This window comes from Cylas formicarius, unplaced genomic scaffold (assembly GCF_029955315.1).
Source record: "Cylas formicarius isolate icCylForm1 unplaced genomic scaffold, icCylForm1.1 PGA_scaffold_10__41_contigs__length_53128322, whole genome shotgun sequence".
Taxonomy (NCBI): domain Eukaryota; kingdom Metazoa; phylum Arthropoda; class Insecta; order Coleoptera; family Brentidae; genus Cylas; species Cylas formicarius.
In genome coordinates, this window is record NW_026844214.1 from 35,774,482 (window position 1) to 35,801,308 (window position 26,827).

General features: G+C 31.0%; 4 protein-coding genes across 11 annotated transcripts in view; 3 read left to right on the forward strand and 1 right to left on the reverse strand.

The window, feature by feature from the left end:
• The window catches only part of LOC132705619 (uncharacterized), a 146,105-nt gene extending 135,040 nt beyond the window's left edge, over nucleotides 1–11,065 (forward strand). For 4 of the 6 annotated variants that reach the window (XM_060676329.1, XM_060676320.1, XM_060676338.1 and 1 more), the window contains 10 exons: nucleotides 73–1,491; nucleotides 2,451–2,497; nucleotides 5,014–5,083; nucleotides 6,941–7,511; nucleotides 8,184–8,336; nucleotides 8,390–8,436; nucleotides 8,905–9,024; nucleotides 9,102–9,263; nucleotides 10,066–10,227; nucleotides 10,592–11,065. In XM_060676329.1, the coding sequence (XP_060532312.1) occupies nucleotides 1,330–1,491; nucleotides 2,451–2,497; nucleotides 5,014–5,083; nucleotides 6,941–7,511; nucleotides 8,184–8,336; nucleotides 8,390–8,436; nucleotides 8,905–9,024; nucleotides 9,102–9,263; nucleotides 10,066–10,227; nucleotides 10,592–10,891 (1,794 nt within the window). In that variant the 5' untranslated portion in view covers nucleotides 73–1,329 and the 3' untranslated portion in view covers nucleotides 10,892–11,065. The remainder of the gene's footprint in view (nucleotides 1–72; nucleotides 1,492–2,450; nucleotides 2,498–5,013; nucleotides 5,084–6,940; nucleotides 7,512–8,183; nucleotides 8,337–8,389; nucleotides 8,437–8,904; nucleotides 9,025–9,101; nucleotides 9,264–10,065; nucleotides 10,228–10,591) is intronic. The other 2 variants (XM_060676358.1, XM_060676369.1) reach the window with 2 other exon arrangements.
• LOC132705608 (nephrin-like) overlaps nucleotides 1–26,827 on the reverse strand; it is a 635,291-nt gene that overhangs the window by 373,233 nt on the left and 235,231 nt on the right. The window lies entirely within an intron of this gene.
• On the forward strand, nucleotides 20,704–22,984 carry LOC132706485 (farnesol dehydrogenase-like). Its single transcript, XM_060677843.1, has 5 exons — nucleotides 20,704–20,862; nucleotides 21,394–21,631; nucleotides 21,731–21,954; nucleotides 22,637–22,753; nucleotides 22,852–22,984. The coding sequence occupies exons 1-5, from the start codon at nucleotides 20,755–20,757 to the stop codon at nucleotides 22,891–22,893; spliced, it is 729 nt and encodes a 242-aa protein (XP_060533826.1). The 5' UTR covers nucleotides 20,704–20,754; the 3' UTR covers nucleotides 22,894–22,984.
• LOC132706472 (farnesol dehydrogenase-like) lies at nucleotides 24,123–26,398 on the forward strand. 2 transcript variants are annotated; one of them, XM_060677825.1, is made up of 5 exons: nucleotides 24,123–24,351; nucleotides 24,937–25,174; nucleotides 25,511–25,734; nucleotides 25,979–26,125; nucleotides 26,179–26,398. In XM_060677825.1, the coding sequence occupies exons 1-5, from the start codon at nucleotides 24,244–24,246 to the stop codon at nucleotides 26,221–26,223; spliced, it is 762 nt and encodes a 253-aa protein (XP_060533808.1). In that variant the 5' UTR covers nucleotides 24,123–24,243; the 3' UTR covers nucleotides 26,224–26,398. The 2 variants fall into 2 exon arrangements, with proteins under 2 accessions (XP_060533808.1, XP_060533816.1); XM_060677833.1 differs by lacking the exon at nucleotides 24,123–24,351 and adding an exon at nucleotides 24,392–24,555 and having other exon boundaries at nucleotides 24,944–25,174.

The following is a 26,827-nucleotide window of genomic DNA, read 5'->3' on the forward strand; positions in this document are numbered from 1 at the left end:
TTTATATATGTTTAATTACGGATCAAAGATTTTTTCGTTGCGAAAGTGTTGTCGTTTTCTTTTTCTTTCTAGGTTTACGGCATTTAGAAGAGCAAAGTTAAACAGTGCCATCAATCTTTTATCACGCAAAATCCAAAATTGGGCATTAAGCAATAGTTATTGGAAACGGTTAATAATCTAGGTATTTTTTCACCACCTCAATTAAACTGTTATTCAAGGGATCCATTAAATTCATTGCCCAAACCATTAGAGTTTCATAAACAACAATTTGTTGTTGCTATCTCAACGTTTTGCCAATCAGAACTACAGTCGAGGACCATTTTCCATGAAATGCTGTGAGGAATGAATGTTTTCGCAACCTCTGAGTTGTGCAGTTTGTTATGATGGATATTTTCAAAGGGTATGTTCTCCATTAAATATAAGTCTGTCGACTGTAAACAATTTATAAAGTAATTTCCTTGCGAGAAAACCTAAAGACAACTGAACAGGAGTCACAACATTTACAAAGCTGCTTAAAATTGCCAATAGAGGCATATATAAAAGTAGGGACAGAAACGATAACATAAAAGTAAAGACCCAATAAAAACATAATAATATTCGCCTTCTAATGGTTTAGTAAAAAAATAAGATTATTGTGTTAGTTTTTGATGAACTATGTATATATTAATGCACAAAAAATTCTTAAATATTCAATTAACTAACGTGCATTCTTATCTGCTGCATAAAAAGGAACACCTTTGTGTGAGGATTGGGAGGGTATTGGTTTAAGTGGTCCTGATTCTGCGATGTTGTATTGTAAAAAAAAAATCTCTTCTAAAAAAGGTTTTCGTTGGCTATGGCCAGATGGATCAAAATTCTGCTGAAATAATGCCTGAATGTCCAAATTAATTGGATGTTTCCAAGTCCAATTTAATCACGACCTAGCTTTTGATTTTGTTCTTATTAAACATATATATCCGTTTAAGGAATGAGAAGAACATAAATTAGTTTGAGTTAAACTCTTGTTTCATTGCCATAATTTCATCGCCCGCTGTTTTAACCTTAATGCATTCATTATTTTAATTTTTTTTTAAACTATAAGTAAACGGGCTTATAAACACATTCAGCAATATTTTTGTAATACGTGTGATTCATAATATGGCATTCATAATGCAAATAATCTTAGCCTTTAAGACCCAAAAGAATCGATGAAATCTTCGACAGTTTGCAACGACGCTGTATATAAAAAAAGATACTCATATTTTTTGTTAAATGAAAAAATGCACGAATTCGTTCGTCGATTATTTTCACGTTAGTAGCTCCCAGTAAACAGTTATTGAGTTATTAACGATGTCAAAAGCGCAAGTGGTGAAAAATGAAGAAAATAGGGCCGATGAGAAGAATATTTACAATTCGCGCGCTAAGTATACCAGGAAAGATCGCAGGCCCGCTTTAGCGCCTTTACAAGATGTCGCAATCAGCTGCAATGATTATTTAAGTGTCAATTCCAAGGTAATTAATTTGCGAGATCGTGTATCTTTGTTTGATGTTTTCTAGCAGTCTTCAAGCGCAAGCATGCACAAATGAATGTCGATTGAATTTTTTATTATTATAGTATTGTCGGATTCTCCGATCAAAATAATTATGCTTTCACAAAATATTTGGGACTTAATTTTTATTTTCTCAATTACAAATAATATTTAAATTATGTTTTGGAAATTTCCATTAGAGTGTAAGAGGGTAAGACCATATTTTTTATCCTAATTACAATTGACAAAATTTATTTTTTTTAAATACCCGCAGGAAAAAGAAATAAATGTTATTGAAATATACACTTATTCTGATAGTAGAATCCAATCCAATCTAACGCCTGAGACAACGTCTATAGTAGAAAACTAATTTTAAAAGGTTAGCATAGTGAAACTTTCCATATTCCAAAAGTAAAACTTTTTGAAAACCTTGTATTTTGGCCATAATATTCTTTCGCATATACCGCGAATAACCCTGAATTGTTTTTTAAATTCGATTTTAGTTATTTTTATTTTATATTGTGCGTTAAGCTAACAATTTTTCTCATAAAATTTAAAACATCTTTTTTTAATTCTCGTAACTTTGAAGCAGTTCCAGATTTCTTTAAAGAAAAGTTATAAAGCTGTTAACTGCATTTTATTAATATCGCAGTCCAAAAGTAAATATAAGTAAGAAAATATAATTAAGTGAAGGGGAAAGTCACAAAAAACACTTAATAACGGGTTTCTATATTTTTTCCACCACGCATAGTAACGATGTAATTGTTATTAAACCCTTTGAGTATTGTCGCCTACACTACTTGAACTATTGTTAACTCTTTTAAATTGTCGATAGACTGACGCGCCAATATAAAGCAAAAATAACTATAAAATAACAAATTATTTCTACGATGAATTTATGCTATGTTATTAATGATTTCAAATGACACTCTTCATTTCCAGGTTCAAGTTGTAAAGAGAAGTAAATCAATATCTGAACCTTCTACCAGGTAAGCAAAAAATGTTGAACACAGGCTTAGTTCCTTATTTGTATTTTTCAAACTTTGCATTGCATTGCATTTTTAGGCATCCTTTGTAGCTCTGTTGTATGGTAAATTATCAAAAAGGAGAAAACTGGCCTGGATGGGTGTTTCTTATATAGGATCAAATTTTGTGGAATTTTGATATATAAACTAAACTTGGGTTTTCTTAGTACACCCTGTTTGCCTTTTAATAATTTTATTAGACTTATTATGACCTTCAGAAACATGAAATATGTGAGTGCTATTTCAAATACAAAGCATATCTTTAATTTTAATATTTTTTTATTAATTCCCTCTCCCCTTACTTCTGATATGGTTCCTGTAAACCCAAACCATTATAAAAAACGATTATAAAAAATTATGTAATTGATGTATTTTGCATGGTCTACTAATAAAAAAAAAACTTCAAGAATATAATTTTTATTTGAACCAGCTCTTATGTGTTCTATGTTTTTGAAAAGCTAATAACAAGCCCAACTAAATTGCTAAAATACACATAGGGCAATGCATTAAAAAACAAAACAAAAGTTTAATTTTTATATCAAAAATTAGAAGAAAAATCACCACTCCACTATATACTACGTAAAAAAACCTATCCAGACCAGTTTTGACATTTTCGATAGGTCTGTCCCCAAGATAGCTATGATATTTCTATTCATGGCATCTTTCATTTCATAAAAAAGTAGCCTTGGATCACGAAGGCCGAACATACTAACTTTACAAATAATGGAGATGCAACTAAGATTTTAAGATGAATCAGATTTTCTCTTCATACTTGTCCGGGCCTAGATTTTCATAAAAAAGTAATGCTAAAAACCGCACATAAATATTTGTTTCCATTGCTGAGATATAGAGTGGTTCTTGAAAATGTGCATAAAAAAAAAGCTGGTATGCACGATTTGGTATTTATATGAAAACATTTCAGATGCGGATTCAATTTTTTAAATGTGTTGAAAAGAACATATTTTGTTTCCAAAACTATAGAATATTTGATATTTTGGTAAAGTCGTCTTGAACTTTAAAGTAGGCTTTCGACAATGCAACTGTAATATAGAAAACAAATACATACTAGTATAATGGCCAAATTGTGATTTTGGTCCTAAAGACGTTAGGTTTAACATTTCAAAATAATTTAAATTTTTAAATTAAATTAAATAAATAGTTGCTTACATTTTTCTAGGGCAGCGTGCCCTTTTCTGGTACTACATGGCTTGTAAGTTTTTATTTAACGTTCCTGTAAGCCTTATTGGTGTCTTCAACTTTCATGTTGATATGGTAGAATTACTTTTTGATTGTTTATTATTAATTAAGTTGTGCCTTCAGATAACAGCTTTAAGAAGCTATTTTTTTAAAGGATATTGGTCGTAACAACTATATTCACAATTGCCAACTACCACTACGCATTTCTATTACAACGGCGATCTGTCCAAGGCCTACGTGATATTAGTATATTATGTAACAAGTGCGGTAAACGGTATTTGAGTCACGAGTTTATTTGCGGCGAACGGAGCACAGCGGAGCGAATGTTTAATAAATGAGTGACTTAAAAAGTTTACCAAACGTTTTGCATACTATACTTTTTCTACGACCGTTAGTTTGTGGGTACATTTTTGCAAAACAACATGAATATACTCAGTGACATGATCGTCAGAATTGACAAACGTCAAGCGGTGCGGTAAAATCTCCGAAAACATCCCGTTGCTCCTAAACCCGGTAATTTCTCGGAAATGTCCGAAAGGACTCGGATCCGTGCGACAAAAAACTGACGTGATAAATTGACACTTCCCGAACTCTAGATCGGTGTATAATTAGGTATTTTACAGAAGGGAGTAGAAAAAAGTGGTAACAACTCTGTATTTTAAATGAGACACGAGAAAAATGTCTAACAGGCTAACAAAAATATACAGAGTGTTAAAAATATTGTATTCAAACCATTAAATTCTGCCTAAAATGTTGCTTTGCATATGTTTTAATAGAAAAACAAAATTTTCGATAACAAGAAAATTACAGAAATTCCCATGTTCAGTTTTTACCAACATGAAAATAGATATTAGTTTTCGTGTATCTTCTATAGAAGGGGGAATTTTCCTTTAAGTGTCCAATTTGGCTCAGCCTCCCTATTTCATGAAATAAAATTATCCTTGTAAAACCCAAAATATTAATAAAAAGGGTGTTACCATTTCTATATCACACAGTATATTTTATTCTTGAAAAAAAAATTGAGGCGTTAACAACATCTTTGGTCATCTTATATATTTTAATTTAGACCCTTAAAATTAGACCCTCTATTGTGATTTCTCTTTAAACGATCCTCTTGAATTTAGATACACATATTTACCAATTGCTTGCAATGTAATTTGTTATAAAGGTTTCCTAAAAATTCATAGCATAAATTATAGTGCGAAAATTTTCTGTCAAAGTGTTTTCCGAAATATACATATAGAATAAGAAAATAAAATGATTAGCTTGTTTTTTTTATATAGAAACGGGCCCCCTAAGACCAGGCAAATACCATTTATCAAAGAACCGTTAAACCCGCTACGCTACGAGCCGGTAAGTCGTATATTAAAATAAATAAATAACGTTGCCTAATTAACGGTCGAAGTCTAGCCAACGACTATTCAAAAATATCCTGCCAATCAGACTTAAAAATTATTAAAATATACAGCACCATTAAACTGTTAACTAATACACAACTGTATTATAAGGAATAATGATTATAACTTCTTTCTTCCTTGTTTCCAATATTTAAAGCGTCTATATTAAGGTGGGAATGGATCAAGCAGATATGATTGCGATATAATTGCGGAACAGTTAAGCAACGTATGAGCAACACATGAGTTGACACAGTGTATACGTTGCGCAACACAAGCAGCTGTTGGCGATCTGCTGTGCAGTGTTGGCTACACAGCGCGCCAGTGTAGATACATAATTTTAGATTTTAGAAGACTAAACCAACACTAGATAGATACCGGAAAAACTAAATAATGTTTTATCCTCACGAAAACCAATTTGCTCCCTAAGTCTTTTTGCTATTGCGTAATAACTTTCGCTTGGTGTGTTCCCACCTTTAGAGTTGCTACTAATTTTAATCCTAAAAACATTAAAAACACATACATGAATTATATTAATTTTGTAAACTACATATACATAAATAACTACATAAATTAAAGAAATTAAAGAGCAAGAAGAAAATCTGCATAATGAAACTAACGAATCTGTTTTCAAGTCAAAATTTGAACTGACCGCTGTTTTATAGTGCTGCCTTATAGTAGTTTTATTTAAACTTACATATTGTATAAAATTGTATAAAACTGACCATGACCCTCACAACTTAACTCACTATGCACGATCGCACACAAATTGCTGGGACAACTATCTTCAATAATTATACACCATTCAAAAATATATTTTTTCATATCAAAAAACATTAGATTTGATCACCACATTAAAAAATAGACATTGTTCGTTGATTTAATAAGTTGGATTTAAATTTCGTACTTGTAAAGCAGTTCATTATTATTATTAATTTAATGGTAACCTTGGTCCCGATGTGTTAAAATGCTCGCTTATTATCATTGGTTAAACGCAAACTTTGCAAACCTATAAAGGTTTTGTAAATTTTGTAAAAGACAGGTTTCCCGGAAGAACTCCTGAAAGCATCCCATCCATATAATTGTCGCTGCTTGGCAATCCCTCCAAGACAGCATTGATGGGTGTCGGTGTGTGGCTCATAGAGAATCTCAGCATTACTAAATGTAATGTTCCTTATTCTCGATCAAAAAATCCACTTCATTTTAATTGCTTTATAAACAGGTCCACCTTAAACAGATTCACTACAGTAAGGGATTTTAGAGTTGTGTTTTATAAGAAGTTCATAATTATACCTCAAACCCCTACCAACCGACGTTGGTAGCCAGTGCCTATAGAACCTTGTGCTTTGTTTTGCGAACCTGCAAAAAGTATCTTATTGTACGGTTAAATCCTTTAAACTGTTAAGTCTAGTTTGGATATGGTTCCCTAATACTGCCACAATCAATCTGTTGAGTCTATCGAAAATTAATTAATTAATAAAAGTATCATATGTTTATCCTCAATGGGTTCTTGGGCATAAATTCACTAGGTTTGAACAGTTTGTTTGTTTGTTGGAAATTGGCTTTTTCATGAAAATGGCAACATTTGGCTTGGTTTATGCTTGTGTCATATCATGTATTGTCAAATTAATTTACTTTTAAAATGAAATTCATTATTTTAAACTGTTGTTTATAACATTGCGGTTTGTCTATGACTAATGTTTCCATTTGTTCTTTAGTCGAATTATATTTATCCCGAAATTCAAAAGGGTCTGCTTAAAATCCCCTACACATTTTAATTACTTGTGTGATTCTCCTAAAACAATTTTTCTCTTAGGCAAGACCAAAATCTTCCAATTTGCAAACAGTTCAGTCGTGCCATTGCAAAAAAGCCAAATCTTTAGGATTTGATGTTTCCGCTGCATCTTCTTCAAAAAGAGCGAACCCCAAAAGTATAACAAATTCCTTGCAGTCGGGGAAGTACACGGAACTTTATCAACTAGGCGCAACTCCAGAAGATCGCAACGTAAGGAGAAGAAGCGTATCGACTTGCGATAAATCGACCCTGCTGGTTACTCAGCAGGTTTCTTTAAAGCGCAGTCCTTCTCATTCGCAAGAGTGGATCAAATCAACCGTACATTTAAAATACCCAAAAACAACAAAGGCTTCGATAACACAAAGTGTATCCAGAGAAGATCGCAGTATTCCGGATATACGGATCCACAATTCGACTCTAATTAATTGCGTAGAGAGCCAAAATGTAAATGAAGATCTAGAGAGCAGATCGAGCAACTTGAGTCCGGACCTTGAAATGTTGGAACAATGCAGAAATATTCAGTATACGCGTGAATTTTCCGAACTACCAAATGAAGATACATCGTTTCAAAGCGCGAGCCGCTATTTTGATAGTAAGTTCGCACTTTTAGTATATTTTTTAGTAGAAATGCATGTATTTTTATAGCAAGGCAGGCATTTTCAACAGTTACTTACTACATTGTCTAGATAAAATGTTTTTAAAGTTTACCAGCGATTAATTCGTTTTAAAAAGGTTTATTAATAAATTATTTTTTAAATGTTTGATAAATGCTTGGTACAAAATACAACTGTTTGACAGCACCCAACTTAAACATTTTTCTAAAATAAATGATTTTATTATTTTATTTCGAAACTGTAAGTCTTATGTAAAACTTACAGGAGACAAAAAGTTTCTAAATGAAACATGAAATAAAGAAAATACATTTTTTATGTTATTGCATAATTTTTTCTCAAGTTTAGTTAAAACCAATGATAGGGGTAATCAAATTATGCAGAGTGTATTTTTTGAATAGTAATACTACCGTAACTTTTTTATTGTTCTATTTATTTTCGGTTTAAGGATAAAAAATAAAAACAATATTTTCAAGCCACATTTGTAGCGCAATATCTCCCAAACGGTTAATTTTTCACCCACCCATTATATAACAAAATGTCCCTTACTTTAAACCCCCTCCAGTTCTTGGCATTTGTTTCGAAACACACTGTATATGTTGTAAAAGTTTTTAAAGGCTAAACTCTGTTTGATGAGAGCCAACCTTTTTTAGATAATTTTCATGCAATCCAACCGAAATTTGTTAAATCTCCAATTACTCTGAATATCCCATTAAGAAGAAGCTCCAATATTTCCGAGAAGTTTGAAACCTGCAACATTAAAAAACTCATAGCGAGACGGAAATTAAAAAGTAGAAGGGAAATAAGTAAGTTTTGAAGTTGTTTCTACTACCATCTAAGCATCAATTTTTATTTCCAGGAGATTCGTTTCTTCACCCGATTATTTACAATGCAGAGTATATTGAGGTATAGTTTGAAAGTTTTATACAGTTACATTAACTAGTTTGTGTTTTACATTCATGTAAGCTGCCAGAGGATTTTGGAAATATTGATTTTTTATGCGCACGATTTTTAATTATTTTTCCTCACAAATTGTAAACAAAAGGAACTTTTTGTTAGGTTATAGGTTGGATTTAGCCAATTTTTATTTAATTTTATCCCGGACTAATATCTAGAACCAAACAATATTATTAAATAAAAATTCCACTGAAATATAACAATAACATATTGTTCTACGGTTGTTCCATCTAAAAAACAAAATGTTTGTATAGGGTGTCCCATTGAAAATAAAATAAGGACCACTAACTTTCTGAGCTGACCATGTATTTTTATTTTAAAAATTGCTCTGAATCCTAGGCAAAAAGTTTTTATTCGATTAAAAAATAAAATAGATATAGAAAATGATGAAAACAACAAAAAAATGTCATTTTTCAGGATATTGTGCAATATTTCTATACCATAAATTCAAAATTCATATTAAGTGTCGAACTCGTAGAGCAACGTGTACATAAGAGTGTTCGTTCGTCAATTGTGAACTGGCTAATGCAAATAAATGTAAGTGAACTGCTACTACAAATTTGACACCAAGTCATTTAATATCTAAAAAAATAAAATGAAATATTTATTTATAGGAAATATTCACGTCTTCCAATTCGGATGTAGTATTTTTTACGGCAGTGAGACTATTCGACTGGATAGTAATCGCCCTAAAATTGCGGAACACAGGTTACCAACTAGCTGCGATAGCGTCATACTGGATAAGCACTAAATATTTGGATAATTTAACTATGAAAGTAGGTAATTTGAAAGTGACGTCTTAATTTACCAACACAATTTTTTTTAACATAGAAGGAACGATTTTAATATAGGGTTATAATGAAGGTGCGGAATATTTTCGCAAATGCACAGTTGCCAGCGGTCTAAGTCTAACTCGTATGCTAGTTGTATGCTCTAAACTAGTTTTCAATTTGAATAGAACATATAAGCTACATATAAGTATAGGGGCTAGATAATTTGTCTGTGGCAGTGCTATATTAAATTCGAAAAAGTATTTCTTTTTTGACGCAGAGAGTAAGAAGGAATATACATATATATATATATATATATATATATATATATATATATATATATATATATATATATATATATATATATATATATATATATATATATATATATATATATATATATATATATATATATATATATATATATATATATATATATATATATATATATATACATATACGTTTTCTACAGGTAAGAATAATTAAAAAAATAGTTTAAAATAGAAAATATTTCGTAAATTCCACTCGCTAATATGTATGGCGTGTGTATGTATTTTCCAATTAGCTAATAAGCAAATAACGGTTCACTGTTTCAATTTGGTTTGTTCCTGTCGATCGGATCTGTAGACCTGTTTTTAAAACGTTTAGAGTTCAAACGTCCAAAATTTTGCAGAGTTCCCAAAATCAACATTCTAAGGTTCCAAAATTTCAACATCCTGTAAATAAAGGTTTTGAGAACTTGAAATCTGACACCACTTTTGTTCATATTTTGCAAAGATAATTTTTTGAAATCGAATAAAATTTCCAGATCCCCAAATTATTCGCCCTTTGTGATGGGAAATATTCGAAATCGGAAATATTATCTATGGAGATTAACATTTTACAAAAGATCAAGTTCTGCTTGGATATGACTAACCCGCTTGACTTCTTATATTATTATTTAAACACTTTCAGTTTTGAAGATATCGAGGTGAGTAAAATAGGTAGAGTAGGTAGGTGCAATAGGTTAAAATTTAAAGGTCGAATTGGCCACTTAGAAATTACACCTGTTTACACTAAACTTTAACTTTGGAGTGGACAAAACTTATGTTTTTATATTAAAAATCTAACTTTGTCTTATATCTTGACACTGGCAGAGTCGTTGAGGAAAAGAAAATATTATTAGATGCGTGTAAATACGTGCTAACCGAGTTACAGAGTGTCAAAAAATTATTTTATTAAATTTTGATATAAAATACAAACTTAGTGTTAAAAATAGCTAAAATGACATGACTTCCGTAATTTTTGTTATTATATTTTGTTTTATTTAAACTAATACATTTTTATGTTTTTAGCTTTTAGAGTATGCCGCCCGGTTTATAATCGATTGTTGCTGTCTTTTTGAAACTTTTATGATTAAAGACTCGTCTTTCGTCGCGGCTGCATCTCTCGTCTTGGCTTATAAAACAATCTGTAGGAGCCAACAATTGCTTTTGACATTTAAGCGGCATAAAATTGCAGAGCTCGAAGCCTACGCGAACAAAGTACTGGTAACGAATATAAGATATTCAATACTCGCCAACTACGAACCGATTTCTAAATACTCAAACCCTGAAAAGAGGAACGTGTACCAATACTTCTCCTGCCTGTTGTAACGTGTTAAATTTATTTCCGCTGAATTGTCAGTGAAGTGAATTTTCCGGCGAGACTTTTGTAAAACGTTATTTTTTTTAATTTATTTATAATTCCATCACTTTTTACTGTTTGTTGACTATTTTACTATAAAATTTTATTGTATAAGTGTCTTTTATCTTTTACGTAGTGAATAAAAGCGCTTTTAGTTAAATGAATTGTTTTATTACAAACATTTATACTTACTGACAAGGTTTGGTTTGGTTTCGAAAATGTCGTTATTTCCATATCTTCTTTTTAGTCATTTTTTAAGGCATTTAGGGGAACGAAGTTAAATGTCATCAATCTCTAATCAGGAGAAATCTAAATTAGTGGCCGTATCCATAATTGAGCATTGTGCATTTTCATAATTTTCGAACGATAATGAAAAAAATGTCTCATAAGTTACGGAAAATTAATCACTCAATTTGTCTACAAAAAAAAACCAATACATGAAAATGCATAAATTTTAGATTACATTTGGAGAGAGTTTTTTACTGCCGGAGTTATTTAATACGGTTTACAATGCAGACATTTTTTTACCAGCAGTTAATCACTAAATTAAACTGTTATGCAAAGGATCCATTAAATTAATTGCCTAAACCTTTAGGACTTTATACACAAAAATTTGTTGTATTGTTATCTCGCCATTTTGCCGATGAGAAGGATAATCGGGGATCATTTTCCATAAAATGCTGTGAGAGATTTGAGTTTTGGCAACCTCTTAGTTGTACAGTTTATATGATGGATATTTTCAAAGGGCCTGCAGCAAGGATCTATTTGTCGACAGTAAACAACTTATGAAGTAATCTCCTTACGGGAAAACCTATACAACTTTGAAAAGAAGGAAACAAATCATAACATTGACAAAATATTATTAAACTTCTTAAAATCACCGATGGAAGCGCTGCGTTATAAATGATACATCGCATAAAAGTAGGAATAGAATTTTTTGTTCTTGTCTCTCCATAGTCCAACGTTTGAGAGATCGAAAGACAAATGATCGTGGGTGGTGTCAATCTATTCCATTTGTACGTATCAATTTTTTACAGAATACAAAGTGTGAAGTAATTTTTTATTTATGTATCGTGTTTATTTTTAATGTATAATTTGTCTATTCTGAATCCGTAAACCCTTAATTTCTGATTTAAGGAAATAAAAACTGTAAGTTTTTCCTGAAAACCTGGTATTTTTACAAAAATAATGTCACGTATAACCGTCTCTCTTATGGCAACGTGGTAAATTGCATCATAGTGGCGTCACTTTAAACTTATCGTCAAATTATTAATATGCCTATACACTTTCAACCGCAAATTAAGACAAATTGCAAAAATAAAAACGCAAAAAATTTTAGTAAATTCCAGAAAAAAAAATAAGATAAAATTAAGGTGTTCACACACACCACTTAAACGATTATATTAATCGATTCGTGTTTATATTACAGCCTGCGGAGTAAACGTTTCACTTGTATATATATGTATACATGTAGAAAAAAAATCACCGCGATCACAGCGTAGACACAAGTCGTTTGGTTTTTAATACAAATTTATTGGGATCCGGTTATATTTCCATTATTGTTCGAAGGCGAGATTTGAAATGAGTATCGTTTCTCAGTTTTATATATTTTTGAAAATATTAGGTTAGTGGTATGTCTTGTATTCCCTTTCAAACAAAACAAAAACTAATAAAATGGGTTAATAAATTAAACAACAAACCCGTTATCAAAACGATATTTATATATAACTTAAGAAGTTCAATGGAATTTTATAGCTATAAAAATTTGCCTCAAAGGACTTAATTTTTGACAATGTTTTCGATATTTTATTTTTCTTATTTATTTTTGTTTGCATAAAATATCCATAAATGATTTGACATATTAAATACGTACCATGTGTTCAATTTATCTTTGTAACTTTGTGACTTTTATATTTTTAGAGATATCAAGGTAAGCAAAAAAACAAAATGTAGGGTTAGTAGTCAAGTTATTTCCAAGTGACGTATAAAACATTATACTATCAATTTTCTGATATATAAGCCTACTTCAATTTTTTTAAAATGTAAAACCCTGTATATTATATGTGTTTCATAGAACATCTTATTCCGATTACAATGATGTAACACACCTTATATTTTTGTCCGCTCGTTTTTGACAAATCGGCAAAAGTGAGAAATTTTTATATAATTTCAAAGAGTGCTGAGACTGATTGCAACAACAATAATTATTTAAAAATTAAAGTAAAAAATTGTTTAACTATTCTGCATGTGACCACCATTTTCCTGAACACATTTCTCATATACTCTTATTTTATGATGTCTAGGATTTAACAACGTTTCTTGATTGTCTCTTAAATGAATGATTGCCTCTTTGCCGAAGTTCCACTACATTATTACAAGTAGTTCTGTACACGTGATTTTTTATGTGTCCTCAAAAGAAAAAATCCATTAAAGTCGTGGCTGTTGGCTGGCCAATCCATAGTTCGGCCGTTCCCTATCCAACCCCTGGGGTATTCCTTGTTAAGAAATTTTTTAAATTGCACAACATGAGGAGAGGCACCGTCTTGCTGCCATCAGCAAGACGGTGCTGATATATTTCGGGGTAAATCTTCTATATATTGTTATATTTGGTGCTTTAAGAGTGACAAATAATGTTCTCCAATTAACTTTTGGTCTATAAATATCGGATCCAAAATATGCCCACCTATGACACCACGCCATTCATTAATTGAATAAGAAAGTGACTAACTGATACGAATTAAGGAAAGACCCGGGCAAGCTATAAGAATGAAATATGGCTGAACAGGTCCGTACTTCGCTTAGAATTTAATTATTTGGGGTTTTGTTAGGAAAGATACTAAACAATATGTATTTATTTATGTATGTATTTATGTTTAAATCTAAAATAAAATTATAAATTATTTTTATTATCTACTTAAATTACTTAAAGTTATTCACATAATATATCAGTATCACTATCGCTATCATCGCCTGTTCTAATAATTATTTGTTCTATATTATTTGTTCTATATTATTTGCAATATGGATATAAGATTGTTCTGCTTTTTCTATATGTTTAACAGAATTTGCCCAACTTTGCGGAAGGATGTTAAAAACTTCGGTTTCTATAAGGACATTGGAGTTAACACGGGGAAAAACATTGTTACAACGAATGGCAGATATGAGTTGGTGCCAAACATATTCAATGGGATTTAATATGCAGTGGTAAGCTTTGATCCTTAAAACTGTATGCCCTAGATTTTTTGCATAACTATCACAGACGTATTCCTTTTGTAGGTTCAAGCTTTGTAGAATCTCAATTAATTGGTATAATCTTCGTGAAAACAAATGTCGTTATTATACATGTGGGTTTGGATTGTTGCTTTTGTGTCACACGAGGAAGGGGTTTTAGTTAACTGTCCACTGAGATAACTTGCATTGTCCATTACAATTAAGCTATTATGAGTAATGTTTGGAACTAGTTTGTTTTTAAACCAACTTTCAAATAAATCAGTGGTGGTGTCTTCATGATAATCCAGAGAAGAATATTTAATATTTTTCGCAGACAGAGAAAGTCCATTTGGAATCCAACCATCTTACCCCTGGATATTTATTTCGTGTATTTGTCCAGGATTATTAAAATACCAATATCGCGTATTTTGTCTATTACAGCCCTTTGTCGTAGTGAATAAACTTTCATTAGTCCATAAAATGTTTTTCAAAAAATTATGATTCTCATTATGTGCCTATTTAAAAAATTCAAACAAAACTGCATTATCCCTTGACCATTAGTTTTTGAGTTTTACTACTAATAGAGGAAACTGGATGTGCTTCATAGAATCTTAATATATTTGCCTTATTTTCTTTATTTAAAACATTATGATTCCGGCATGCCATTTTATTGCCAGCTTTGGAAATATTTGTTTTGAAGCAGCTCGGTGTTTTGGATAAAGTTTAATATATTGACGACGAGTTGCGGTTGCACTTTTATAATTCAGAAAGTATACTTGAAGGATATTACTCCTGTCATGGATGCTAAATTGGCAAAAAACCATTTTAACAATAACAATGACACGTCAAACATAAACATATTTTTATTTGTCAGTCAGGCACTTTTTGAAATTATACAAAAAATTTCCTATTTTTGCCGATTTGTCCAAAACGACCGGATTAAAATATAGTGTTATATTATTCTAATCGGAATAAGATATTCTATCAAACACGTATATAATATACAGGGAGTTCCAGCCAATTAAAATGTAATCAAGATCAATTGAACACACGGTACATATTTAATGTATTTCAAACCATTTATAAGCTTAAAGTAAGTAAGTAAAAATATGTTCTCTTAACTTAATGTCAAACGTATTTGAACATAAATACTAGTACTAGAGCTAAAAAATATTAATCCTTGGCTACTATAGAAAATGTTCACTTTTCCTACGTGAACAGGAAGCCAGACAGGAAGATTTTGAACTTAAATAAATTTCTGTCTGCTAATTAATAACTCTATTAATTAATTTCATTTCCGTTACAATTAGGTCTAGTTTGATAAGCGTGGTGAATTAGCTCTTATTTGACAAAAAAAAAGAAAATACATACATATTTTCAAGATAATCTATGTACTAACACTACAAACATCTACCGCATTGTAATAATGTAGTAGGGTAAAATGTGGAATTCATAAACATAATTTTAATTTAATTGTAAATGTATTATTACTTTTAAAGGCTCAAGATGCAGTATCCAATCGCTATCGTTTTTTTCTAAAGAATTTTTTGTTAATACGTAAAATTTATGTAATATATTTCTTTTGTCAAGTTTAGGGCACGATTACTCCAATATTTCTGAAAAGTTAGAATAAATTTTTCCAATTACAGGAACATGTGTATTAAGTTTTACTTATATTGAGGGATAATTTAAAAATTTATAAAAATGTTTTCAAAATATTTCGTTCATTTTTTATTTTCGCTGCGACACATTTCCAAGAAGACTTACGAAAAAGGTCAGTGTCGTCCGCATAAGAAATCACCATTCCTCAACTTCAAATTCTTATGGTATCATTGCTAAGTGGACATTTGTAGCGAATTGGTTGTATTTAATAAATTAGATAGTGAAACTCAACCTAAAATAGCACATTAGTCTTGTTCATAGTATCTCCAAGGGCTACAAAAATGTATCGACAGTCTTATTGATTTTTGCTCCTTCAGTACTTATTTTAAATTATTTATTTTTTCTTTAATTAATTAATTCATTTTAAAAGTCTGATTCCGATAAATAAATTTACATTTCTCTACTGTTAATAAAAATAGCTGAATTAAAATCATTTTACACATTTTGGGTATATTTCAAAAGCACCTGTGGATCATATTTGGCTGTCTTACTAAGCAAAACAATAAAATTGCCGAAATTTCAAAAAAAAAATCGAATACGGGAACGCTTATGACCTTTAAACATGTTTAACACTGCAAAAGCAGGCTAATCATCCTGCAACATTCAGAAGGGTCCTGCATTGGCGGAGACACTCAAATTTGGAATAATGGCACAGAACCTTAACATAAAAATTACATTGAAACATTAACATTGAAATATACATGGTCTAACAGTTTATTTCTAAAAGTTGGGTGCGTGTTAAATCTAAAATAACCATAATTTAAATGACTGGAATAATTTTTTAACTTGTTTTTTGTAGAGAAAAAAGCGTTGCTCCACTGTTTTTTCAGAAATTTCTATACTCTATACTTTTCAATAACTTATGTTAAATCAATTAACATTTTTGTTTCTCTTATTTTCAACTCCATTCAACTAATAAACTCCATACTTATTTATATGAATTAAGTAAATCTGAAGGTTTTTATTATATCATCTAGTGACGCCCTCGGATATATTTTATACCTACTTAAAGTTTTATTTACTTTTACACTGTTTATCTATATGCCTATTTTTCTTCCTATAGACCATTAAACCAGGATATGTAGAAACGGTGCTAAGGATAGAGGGCCTGAAAGGTCTAAACACAGAAGATGTTGCCGATGCTACCATTTACAGATTATTCAATCCACCTCACGTTCAGGTAAGATTTCTCCAAATTGCTATAGTTAATTTGAACAAATGAACAAACTAAAAAAAATATTTTTCTGTCCCATTGGTAATTTTTAAACGACTAACATTTATTAACACAAATAATTATTGAACAAATCTTCTTTTGAGTTCTCCTGTAACACTATGACGTAGAATTTATTCGGTATTATGGTATTCTGTATAACAAAATACTTATCGAGGTTTGAATATTTTCAAATTTTCCTAATTACCTTCCACATTATTCACGATCCAATCTTCAACTGAAGTTTATTAAACTTGAGAGTGTTGTCATCTTCGCCTTTGTGCTTTATTTAAATATTAAATTAAATATAAATGTATAGTCTTATTAGTTCTAAACTTAATGTTACCATAGTACTTCGGGGTCAGCAGAAACATGGAAGTACAGCAAAGAGAACACTCAACTCCATCTATTTGAATATATAATAGCTTATTATACCATTTATGCAAGTTTACATAGAGTACACTTTAGTCACGAATTGTTTTTAGTAACAATTTATCCTGTATGCGATTTACATATGTTACATAAGTAAGTCGCTCCATAAAAATATGATCTTAACATCTACCATCAAGAATAACAAAACTCCTGAGGAATTTTCGGCGTTTTAAGTCTTTAAAAATACAAAAAATTACAGCAAATGCAAACAATACGTACCTAATTATTATATCTTTACTTTTCGCATACCATTTCCACAATTGTATTAAAAAACTCATAACGTAGTATTGATTATTTGACATAGTCATTGTATTAACTTAAACATAAATAAAATAGTATTAATAGTACTACTGAACGAAATTTGTAGAATACTGTAAAATGTGTTTATCGAATTCTATTAATAGGCAAATCACTTTCTTTTAGATGTAGATCTTGGTAGATAAACCAAAAATGTGAGAGTGCATACATAGAAAAAGGTCAAAATATAGCAATATTATTGATATTGAAGAATATACATACCGTATTTAATTTAGCCTGTGTGTCGAATTAAGTCAGCACTATCTGGAGAACCATTTTATTCTTAGTTTTACAATTTTTTTCAAGGTTCTGCATGGTCAAAAATAAGAAATACAACCATCAAATGTAAAATTTGTTGAGCCATATATAGTTACGAATTTATTTTTGAAAATATCAACATTTGTTATTAAGAAAAATTATTCATAATTGAAAACTATTGTGAGATATTCAACTTTATCGATATGATTGTGAATGTTACTTATTACATGTTAATTAATTTTTTTTTCATTTGTAAAATACAATATTATATGCAAGCTATACGTTGTACATTATTGATATGTTCCTTAATTTCTTAGTTAGGTGTCTTTTTGCTCAGAGCACTTTGTCTTTGTCTTTGTCGCCAAATCTTTAATCTGTGTTATATTGGCGGCCAGTGCTTTGGAGGTTTTCTAATAATCCTCTCAAATACGAGTGCTGAGTACTTTTTTCTCTTATTGCTCAGCTGGTTCTTTCCTTTCCTTATTTATAGCTGCCTGGAACTGTTATTGGTCAGATCTTTCTTGTATTGTACTGCAAAGTTTTCGGGTCGTTTCCAGAAGTGTCCTAATTACTCCTAGTAAAATCATTTGGGATGGTTGTTGCGATATTCGTTTGACTAGAACGTCCTAAAATGGCAGTTGTCCATTGACATCGTGAACTTGATTGTTGCATATACTCAATACTCAGCATCCCAAATATTGTCACAGGATTATCCTGAGCAGAAAGACACTCTGGTCACAAGCAGCAAGTTCATAGAGAGCAACAAGAAATTCAAGGAAACAGTTTTTATCCAGGGAAGTAAAGAGGCTTTCAGTAATCCATCACTTGAAATAAACGGGCTGTGGGTACCACTAGTGACAGGTAACAAAGACCACCAACAAAGACGACACACACCAGCAACCAGCAGTCGGTTCACACCTCATTGACAAGTAGTCACACTCTAGCGAGCAGCAGTCACACATAAGGCTATATTTAAGCTCGTAGAATTTTATCATTATACTATTGATAACTGTTGGAGATACATGCCAACCAAATATAATTAAAATTGGTTAAGTTCTAAGAGAACATTGTTACAGAACGCAAAGGTTACAATGTTTTTCAATAAAATAATTTACCAAATTGGTGGATATTATCAGACATCTGATAATAGATTTCAAATTCGATCAACTTTTCTTAATAACAGCTGACGATAAAATTCTTATCGTTCGAAAAGCATTGTATATGGGTGAACAAATTTGATATCTTATGATGGTATTTTAAATTTCATACGACGCAGAACTTTTATAAATAAGAACTTTTTTTCGTATAACTAAAAATAAAATAAATCCCATATGGTGCCGATTTAATTGTACACTGTGTAATAATAAACTATTTTTCTTGTCTCATTTCATTTTTAACAAATGTCTGTTCTACGCGAGGTTCTACAATTTCCCTCTCAATTTCTAAAAACTACTTTAAATTCGCAAAATTTGAACAATAACGGAGACATTGTAAAATAAAAGCGGGGAGTCATTTTTCCGCTTGTTTCATTTCTTTTTCAGAGCGCGATTAATTCCAACCGAAATGCTGAAGAATACGCCGTCGGCGGAAAAGTTTTCTGCGGTTGTCATCCGATAAAACTCACCACAAATAATATTTTTAATGTTATGTTTGTCGACCGATAACGTGCCGGGGTCGCCAACAAAAAACAAAATTTTGATAAATTCCAGAAAAATTACTTTCTAACATTTGAAGATTAGGTGTGCAATCCTTGTGATAATTTTTAATGAGAAAAGAGTACTAGTATTAAAACAAGACTCGACTGTCAATCCGATTCATTTTTATATCAACAGGATCGTGAAAAAAAGAAAAGAAAAGTAATAACTTTTAGCGCGATAAGAACAAATAAATAACTTTAAAAGCATGTTTCGAACCGGTGAAAATAAACACAAAGTGTGTTACATTTTCTAGATTGGTCTCCACAAACTCACTTGTTAAGTAATAGCATAGAACGAAAGTTTTATATAACAAAAAGGGATACCTATTAAAATAGATTTAACTAAATCGATTTTAATACTTCGAAAGAAAATTATATGAAATTAAATAAAAATAAAATTTTAAATTAAAAAAAAACTTGTTTGCAGGCCCTCCTGCAATAAAATAGCAAACTATAAAAAAAACAATTACCAACTTTCTTCCATATATCGACATATTCCAAAAGTTATCTCAAAAATGAAAACGGACCATAGCAGATTTTTCTACATAATATAATGACAAGACATGATATTTATATAAAATTAAAGCATATCCCAACCTCTACGTGTTCGCAATGCCATTGCTTAGCTTTGTGATGCATCATAATGCAACAGTATAGTATACCATTAAAGATCTGTTAATGTTTTTGAATTTCCGCAGCCGAATTTTGTCAAATAATTATTTCATTAACCATGTACCAACCAGTAGAAATCAAAAGTCCGTAATTATAACTTTGTAAAGAATTTTATACCGAACTTTTAATAGCTTTTGTTAAATTTCCTCATCCATTACTTGTGCAACTTCCTACTCCAACTAATAAAATGTTTCTGACACAGTACCAAAAACATATTACAAAAAATGCAAGTCATTTAATTCTCCACCTGATGCATCATGATGCATCGCAAAGTAAAGCAACGATATCGCGAATACGCAGAGGTAGGGATATGCTTTCATTGTATATAACTTTCGTGTTTGGTCGTAGAGTAGGCTAGAACATCGGCATCACACCAAGGAAAAGGCAAGCCGAATATGGTGCTGAGTCTAGATCGTTGGGTTGGTAAAGTCGCCGTTGTAACTGGAGCTAGTGCCGGAATTGGAGCTGCTGTTTCGGAAGCCCTGGTTAAAAATGGAATTAACGTAAGTAAACGATTTAAAAAAAAGTGTAATTAAAAGCGCATGGTTTGGTATTTATGTATCTGCAACATAAGCATAAATGTAAATATATATGGTTATTATTTTAAATGAGCATTTACTTTATATAATTTGAACACTAAAAAAATACAATTAAAACTATTCGCACTTGTATAACCATAATTAATCTATTTTTCTAATTAATTAGAATTAAAAGAAAGTCAAGTAAAATTCATTTTAAAAGACATTATTCACTTGATAAATGAAAGGCGTAACAATTTTTTTTGAAAATTGATAACTGAAAAGGTGGAACAAAAAAAGCATATCGATTATTTTTGAAAATAAACATTTTACGGTACACACGCGTTATATCTTACTGGGAACTATCGTTCTTTTGATATCAGTCACGTGGCGTGTCATGCCAGAAAATAAATCGAAAACTCCGACCTGAATACGGGAAATGTGCGATTAGATGAAAAAATATCGGAAAAACTTATTCATTATGAACTTATTGTTATTAATTCTGATTTCATGCAGGTGGCTGGTCTTGCACGCAGACAAGGACCACTCGATGCAATGGCCAATAAATTAAAAGGTCTCAGAGGCAAATTTTATCCGGTTCAAGCTGACCTCTCGAAGGAAGAGGACGTCAAGAAGGGATTCAAATGGGTTTTGGACAACGTGGGACCAGTCGCAATTCTGGTTAATAATGCTGGAGTTTACTTTCCAAACACTCTTATTGACGGCGATGCGCAAAAATGGAAGCAAACTTTTGGTAATTATTTTCGCAAGTTAATATATCAATGATTGTAGGAATAATTCATGAGCTCGAAATTGTAAGCCAACAAGTTTCACAATAATTTTGATGTTACAGACACGAACGTTTTGGGTGTTTGCGTCGCAACAAGAGAAGCTATAAAACAAATGAAGGATCATAAAATCGACGGGCATATATTTCATATGAACGCAATACTGGGTCACAGAGTTCAGAATATACCGAATTTTAGTGTAAACCCGGCCTGTAAATTTGCAATCACTGCATTGGCGGAGACACTGAGATACGAAATAAATGGGCAAAACCTTAAAATAAAAATTACCGTAAGTAATAAAAGAATTACATAGTTGTGATATGTCGTTATTAGGAGGTAGGTTAGATATTTTATTTTTCAAATTGTCCACTTCAAAATTATTATACCGACAGTCCGGCACTTATATGAGCTTCCCCATTTAGCGTAGTGTGTCTGAATTAAAAAGTTAAACTATGTAGTCAAGTTTATGATTTGAAACATCTACAATTCGGACGGAGAAAAATGGAATATTAACTTCTTATTATTATTAAAATTTATTACATATCGACAAGTTTTTGTTCAGTTGGAATGTATTTATTTTTCTTTTAAATTCATTTTAAGTGCTTCTAAATGCTTTCAAAAAGCATCACTCGTTGCTTTTGTTTCATGCCTGTTTATTCTACTGGAATAAAGTTCCAATATAAGGAAATGATTAAAACCATTTCAAAGAACTTTTTCATGGAAATGTGGAACATTTTTTAGTATGCATATAATTCTGATATTTTCTCACTGCGAATGTTTTGGATTAAGTCTATTGATTTGGGTACTAATATCTGACTTCTTTGGATTATCCATAAATTATTTTTGTTCATTCGTTTTTCAGAATTTTTGATTTCACAGTTAAATTGGTTGAATGGTCTTTAAGAGTATTATTGTCCTATTACTATTTTTTTAGCATTCTAAAAAAACAGTATTGTATTGTATACTTGTAGAGTATTAGTCCAGGATACGTGGAAACCACATTAAAGATTCCAGGCCTGAAGGGTCTAAATCCGGAAGATATTGCTGACGCCATAGTTTATGGTTTATCCACCCCACCTCACGTTCAGGTAAGTAACATTTCTCCAAACCGTTTTTAAAAATCTGGATAAGCTTCAAAGCAAAAGTTAATTGGCACACCAATAATAATTATTTTAAACATTTTCAGGTTTCCGAAATCACCGTTCAAATTATTAACGATCCAATGTAAAACTTATTTCGACTGACTGCACTTGAATTGAAATGTTGTTTTCAACTTGCTGTAACTCTTTTTTTTTGTAAAATAAAAGTTCTATACAATAGTTTTACCTTTTTATTTAAAATGCATTAATTAATTGTATACAATTGGAGGGGTTTGCTGGTTCAAACTATAACACATAAAATTATACTATACTTAAATAACGTAAAATCAATTACGCTACTTAAAACTCGACCAATAAAGTAACCATTGAGCGCGGAAATGAGATACAACTTATTTTTAGCATTAGCCTTGAATTTCACGTTTCCTTCACGCTCGTCTAAAAATGTTGTTTTATTTAAATAAGTTAGACCGGTATTGCAAAATAATTTTCGAACGATGGTTTCAATAGTTAACTTAGATTATGTTGAGATTATCGCGGATGCACTTTAGGGCAGTTAAATAATCTTTATCATGTAGACATAACATATGGCGGTCGAAACATTGTTGTCAAGTCATTCAATCAATACGTTGTTTTAATACTTGTAATTAATAAGTCGTAGTTTCAAGACTTTTTAAGATTCTTAAACTTCAAGTACTAACTAACCAAAACTATTTTTTTACTATTTTGTTACATCCAAATGGGACCATATTTTGGATGCCTTGTCTCTGTTATTAATATACCAAATTTAAAAAAAACTACTTCTGAATCTAAAATACTTAATTATACACTGATCAAGCGTGTGAAAAGTGTCAATTTATTCCCAAGGTCACGTTTCATTTCCAGTACTTTTGTCACGAGAGCGATCTGATGTTTTCGGTAGATTCTAGCCATACCACTCTGAAAAGGTACCTAAAAAAAATCAATACTCTTAGAAAAAGTATAGTATGCTATACGTTGTTAAACTTCTTCAGTGACTTATTTGCTAGCCAAATCAAACCAGAGGTGAAAATAGCGAACATCAAACGTATTGCGTAATAGAGTATTATACTCCCATTATCTTTTCTTATCTACATTTTGTAGTGAAAGATAAAAAAGGAAAAATGAATTATTTTCGTTTATCTATATCTCTAATCAGATAAATATTATACTAACAAATTATAATATATAACTATATATTCAATCATCATATTTTGATTTATAATTTGTAATTTACTTAATGCCGTTAGCTTTTCAATTCGCTTAGCTTACCTATATGGTTCAAGTTCTCATTTTCTGGCAAAATCTGATCCTTGAAGTTTTGGAGAACATTTTTAACTATAAGATAAAGGCGGCAACAATGGCGTCCGACAAAACGCTGCAAAAGAATTTCCTATGCATACATTCTTTAGAATATATAAGTTCCTGGCTGCACATGCACACGTTATAAATTATTTTAAGTTATGGTTTTGTCTATGGACCGTTGGGGCGGAAAAGTGGCTGTGGTAAGGGGAGCGAGTGCAGGAATTGGGGCAGCTATCGTGGAAGAACTAGTTAAACACGGCATTATAGTAAGTAGTAAGTTCTAAACGGAATTTTGGAGCTACAGTAAATTGCCATTATAAATGCAGTCAGTGGTCACATTATTTGCCTTGAGTTTGAGGTCGGCAGGACACATAATTTAAAAGTCAAACATTTTAGACACTTGTTTATTTTGAATTCTTAAAATTTCTTATTTTCACTGTTTTGACACCATTCAACCATGATTCTCAAGAGTAAATTGAATTATATATATATTATATATATATATATATATATATATATATATATATATATATATATATATATATATATATATAAATTGTTCAATAACGTTCCAATAATTGACATAACGTAACAAAACCAATCAAAATAAGCACCAGACCCAAATGTCTTATCACTCTTATACTATAGTTAAGAAAATAGCGGAATATAATATGATATTGTTCTGCTTAATTGTTCCATAATTTTTTTAAATTAGTACTATGTAATGTACTATTTTAACGTCAAGATAACATCTTCCGTTTTCTTCGAAATGGAGATACAAATAATTTCCATTTTAATTGTTTCGCAGTACACATATGGTTGTATTACATTTAGTCTGGTACGCTTTAAAGGTTGTAGGTTTCGCTAGAAGAAAAGAGCGTGTGGAACAATTAGCTACTACATTACGGGGTGCCAAAGGAAAAGTGATAGCGGTAAAATGTGATATGACGATTGAAGACGACATTTTAGAGGCCTTCAAGTATGTTCGTACTAATCTTGCACCGGTTAGTATATTAATAAACAACGCCGGAATTCTTCAGGCAACTAATCTTATTGACGGCGATACAGAAAAATGGAAGACATTGTTAGGTAAACAGAAATAACTCTTAACAACTATTTTTGCAAAGAGGGAATAATTTAAAACATCTCATGATTTGGGTATGCAGGAATATAGGTATAAGTCGTGACTAAAGTGTAAACTGTACTTAAAATGTGATTTAACTTACTTTAAATGCATAGAGCAAAATTCATAATAGGAAGAAAAAAGTTTTGTGTTTTCACAAACTACTATTTTTTTGTTATGACTGCTTTATTAAGTAAAATATGCACGAACATCCGTTCGCAAAGAGCGAATGCTTTTTTTATTTACAGAACTAAAATGGAGAAAATGTTTTCCTCAGTGAATCAGATGGATATTATTTTCAGATACCAACATATTGGGCTTATGCATAGCCACCCGAGAAGCAATGAGAGACATGAAGGCCAACAACATTGACGGGCATGTTATACACATTAATAGCCTTGCCGGTCACAGAGTGTATGATTATCCTCAGGTGAACTGTTATGCAGCTAGTAAACACGCCGTAACTGCTCTGGCGGAAACCTTGCGATACGAAATAAACAGGGAAAATTTAAAAGTTAAAATAACGGTAAACACATTAACACGCATTATAGTCCAATATTTATTTAGTAAAAAAACTTATCTCACGTATTGTAATTTTTTTAATTAATTTTCATTTGTTATTATTTCCGAAAATGTTTCTGCATAACGATAATATGGAACAAGTTTGGATAGATTGTTGCAATTATATTGAACTTTAAACTTTTAATGCAAATTCTGGGTACAATCTTAATAATAAAAACTTCGCTAATTGATCGCGAGCTCAATTGTAGAGTATAAGCCCCGGTTATGTTGAGACCGACATCGTGCAAGCTGCTTTCGGAACACAAGCTGCAAACTTTCCCTTAAAAAAGGGATTAAAATCTGAAGATGTTGCGGATGCCGTTTTGTATGCTCTATCCACACCTCCACATGTACAGGTTTGTTCGATTAATCGTTTTTCTATTGTTTAGTTACTCACCTTATTGTTCAGGTTTCTGAAGTCACAATAAGGCTCCAAGGAGATAACCGAAACTAACAATAACTTAAAGAGAAAATAAAAAAATAAATAGGTCATTCAATATGGTGTTATGCAGAAAATGTTTAGCTACACTGGAATAACGTGAATATAAAAAATTTGATTTGATGTAAAAAGTATATCAACAAAATATTGTAGACGTACAGGATAATAAAAATAATATTTTTTGCCATGATTTGTTCAACTTAAAATAAATTCTTCTTTCTTATTCTGAGTTTAGAGTAAGTACTGTCTTCTTGGAATAACCTCAATATTGCAAACCTCAACAACGTCGAAGTTATCTCCTATAACAGTACCTCAATAAGAATAAGTTTTTTGAGTTATTATTTAAGATTTATATGTCTAGTAAAATATCATCCGCAATTCAAAAATTGCATTAAATGTGAAATCGAAAAAAAAAAGAGAAAGTTAAATAATATTTATGAGACACTGAGCAACAAACACTTTACTAGCAAGTAGTTTTGTTTTATAAAAAATTTTGTAATTCGTTATGCGGAAAATTAGTTATATGAAAATAGTACATTATGCAACAAGTGCGGTAGACGGTATTTGACTCATGAGCTTATTTGACACGAGCGGAGAGAGTGTTTAATTAACGACTGAG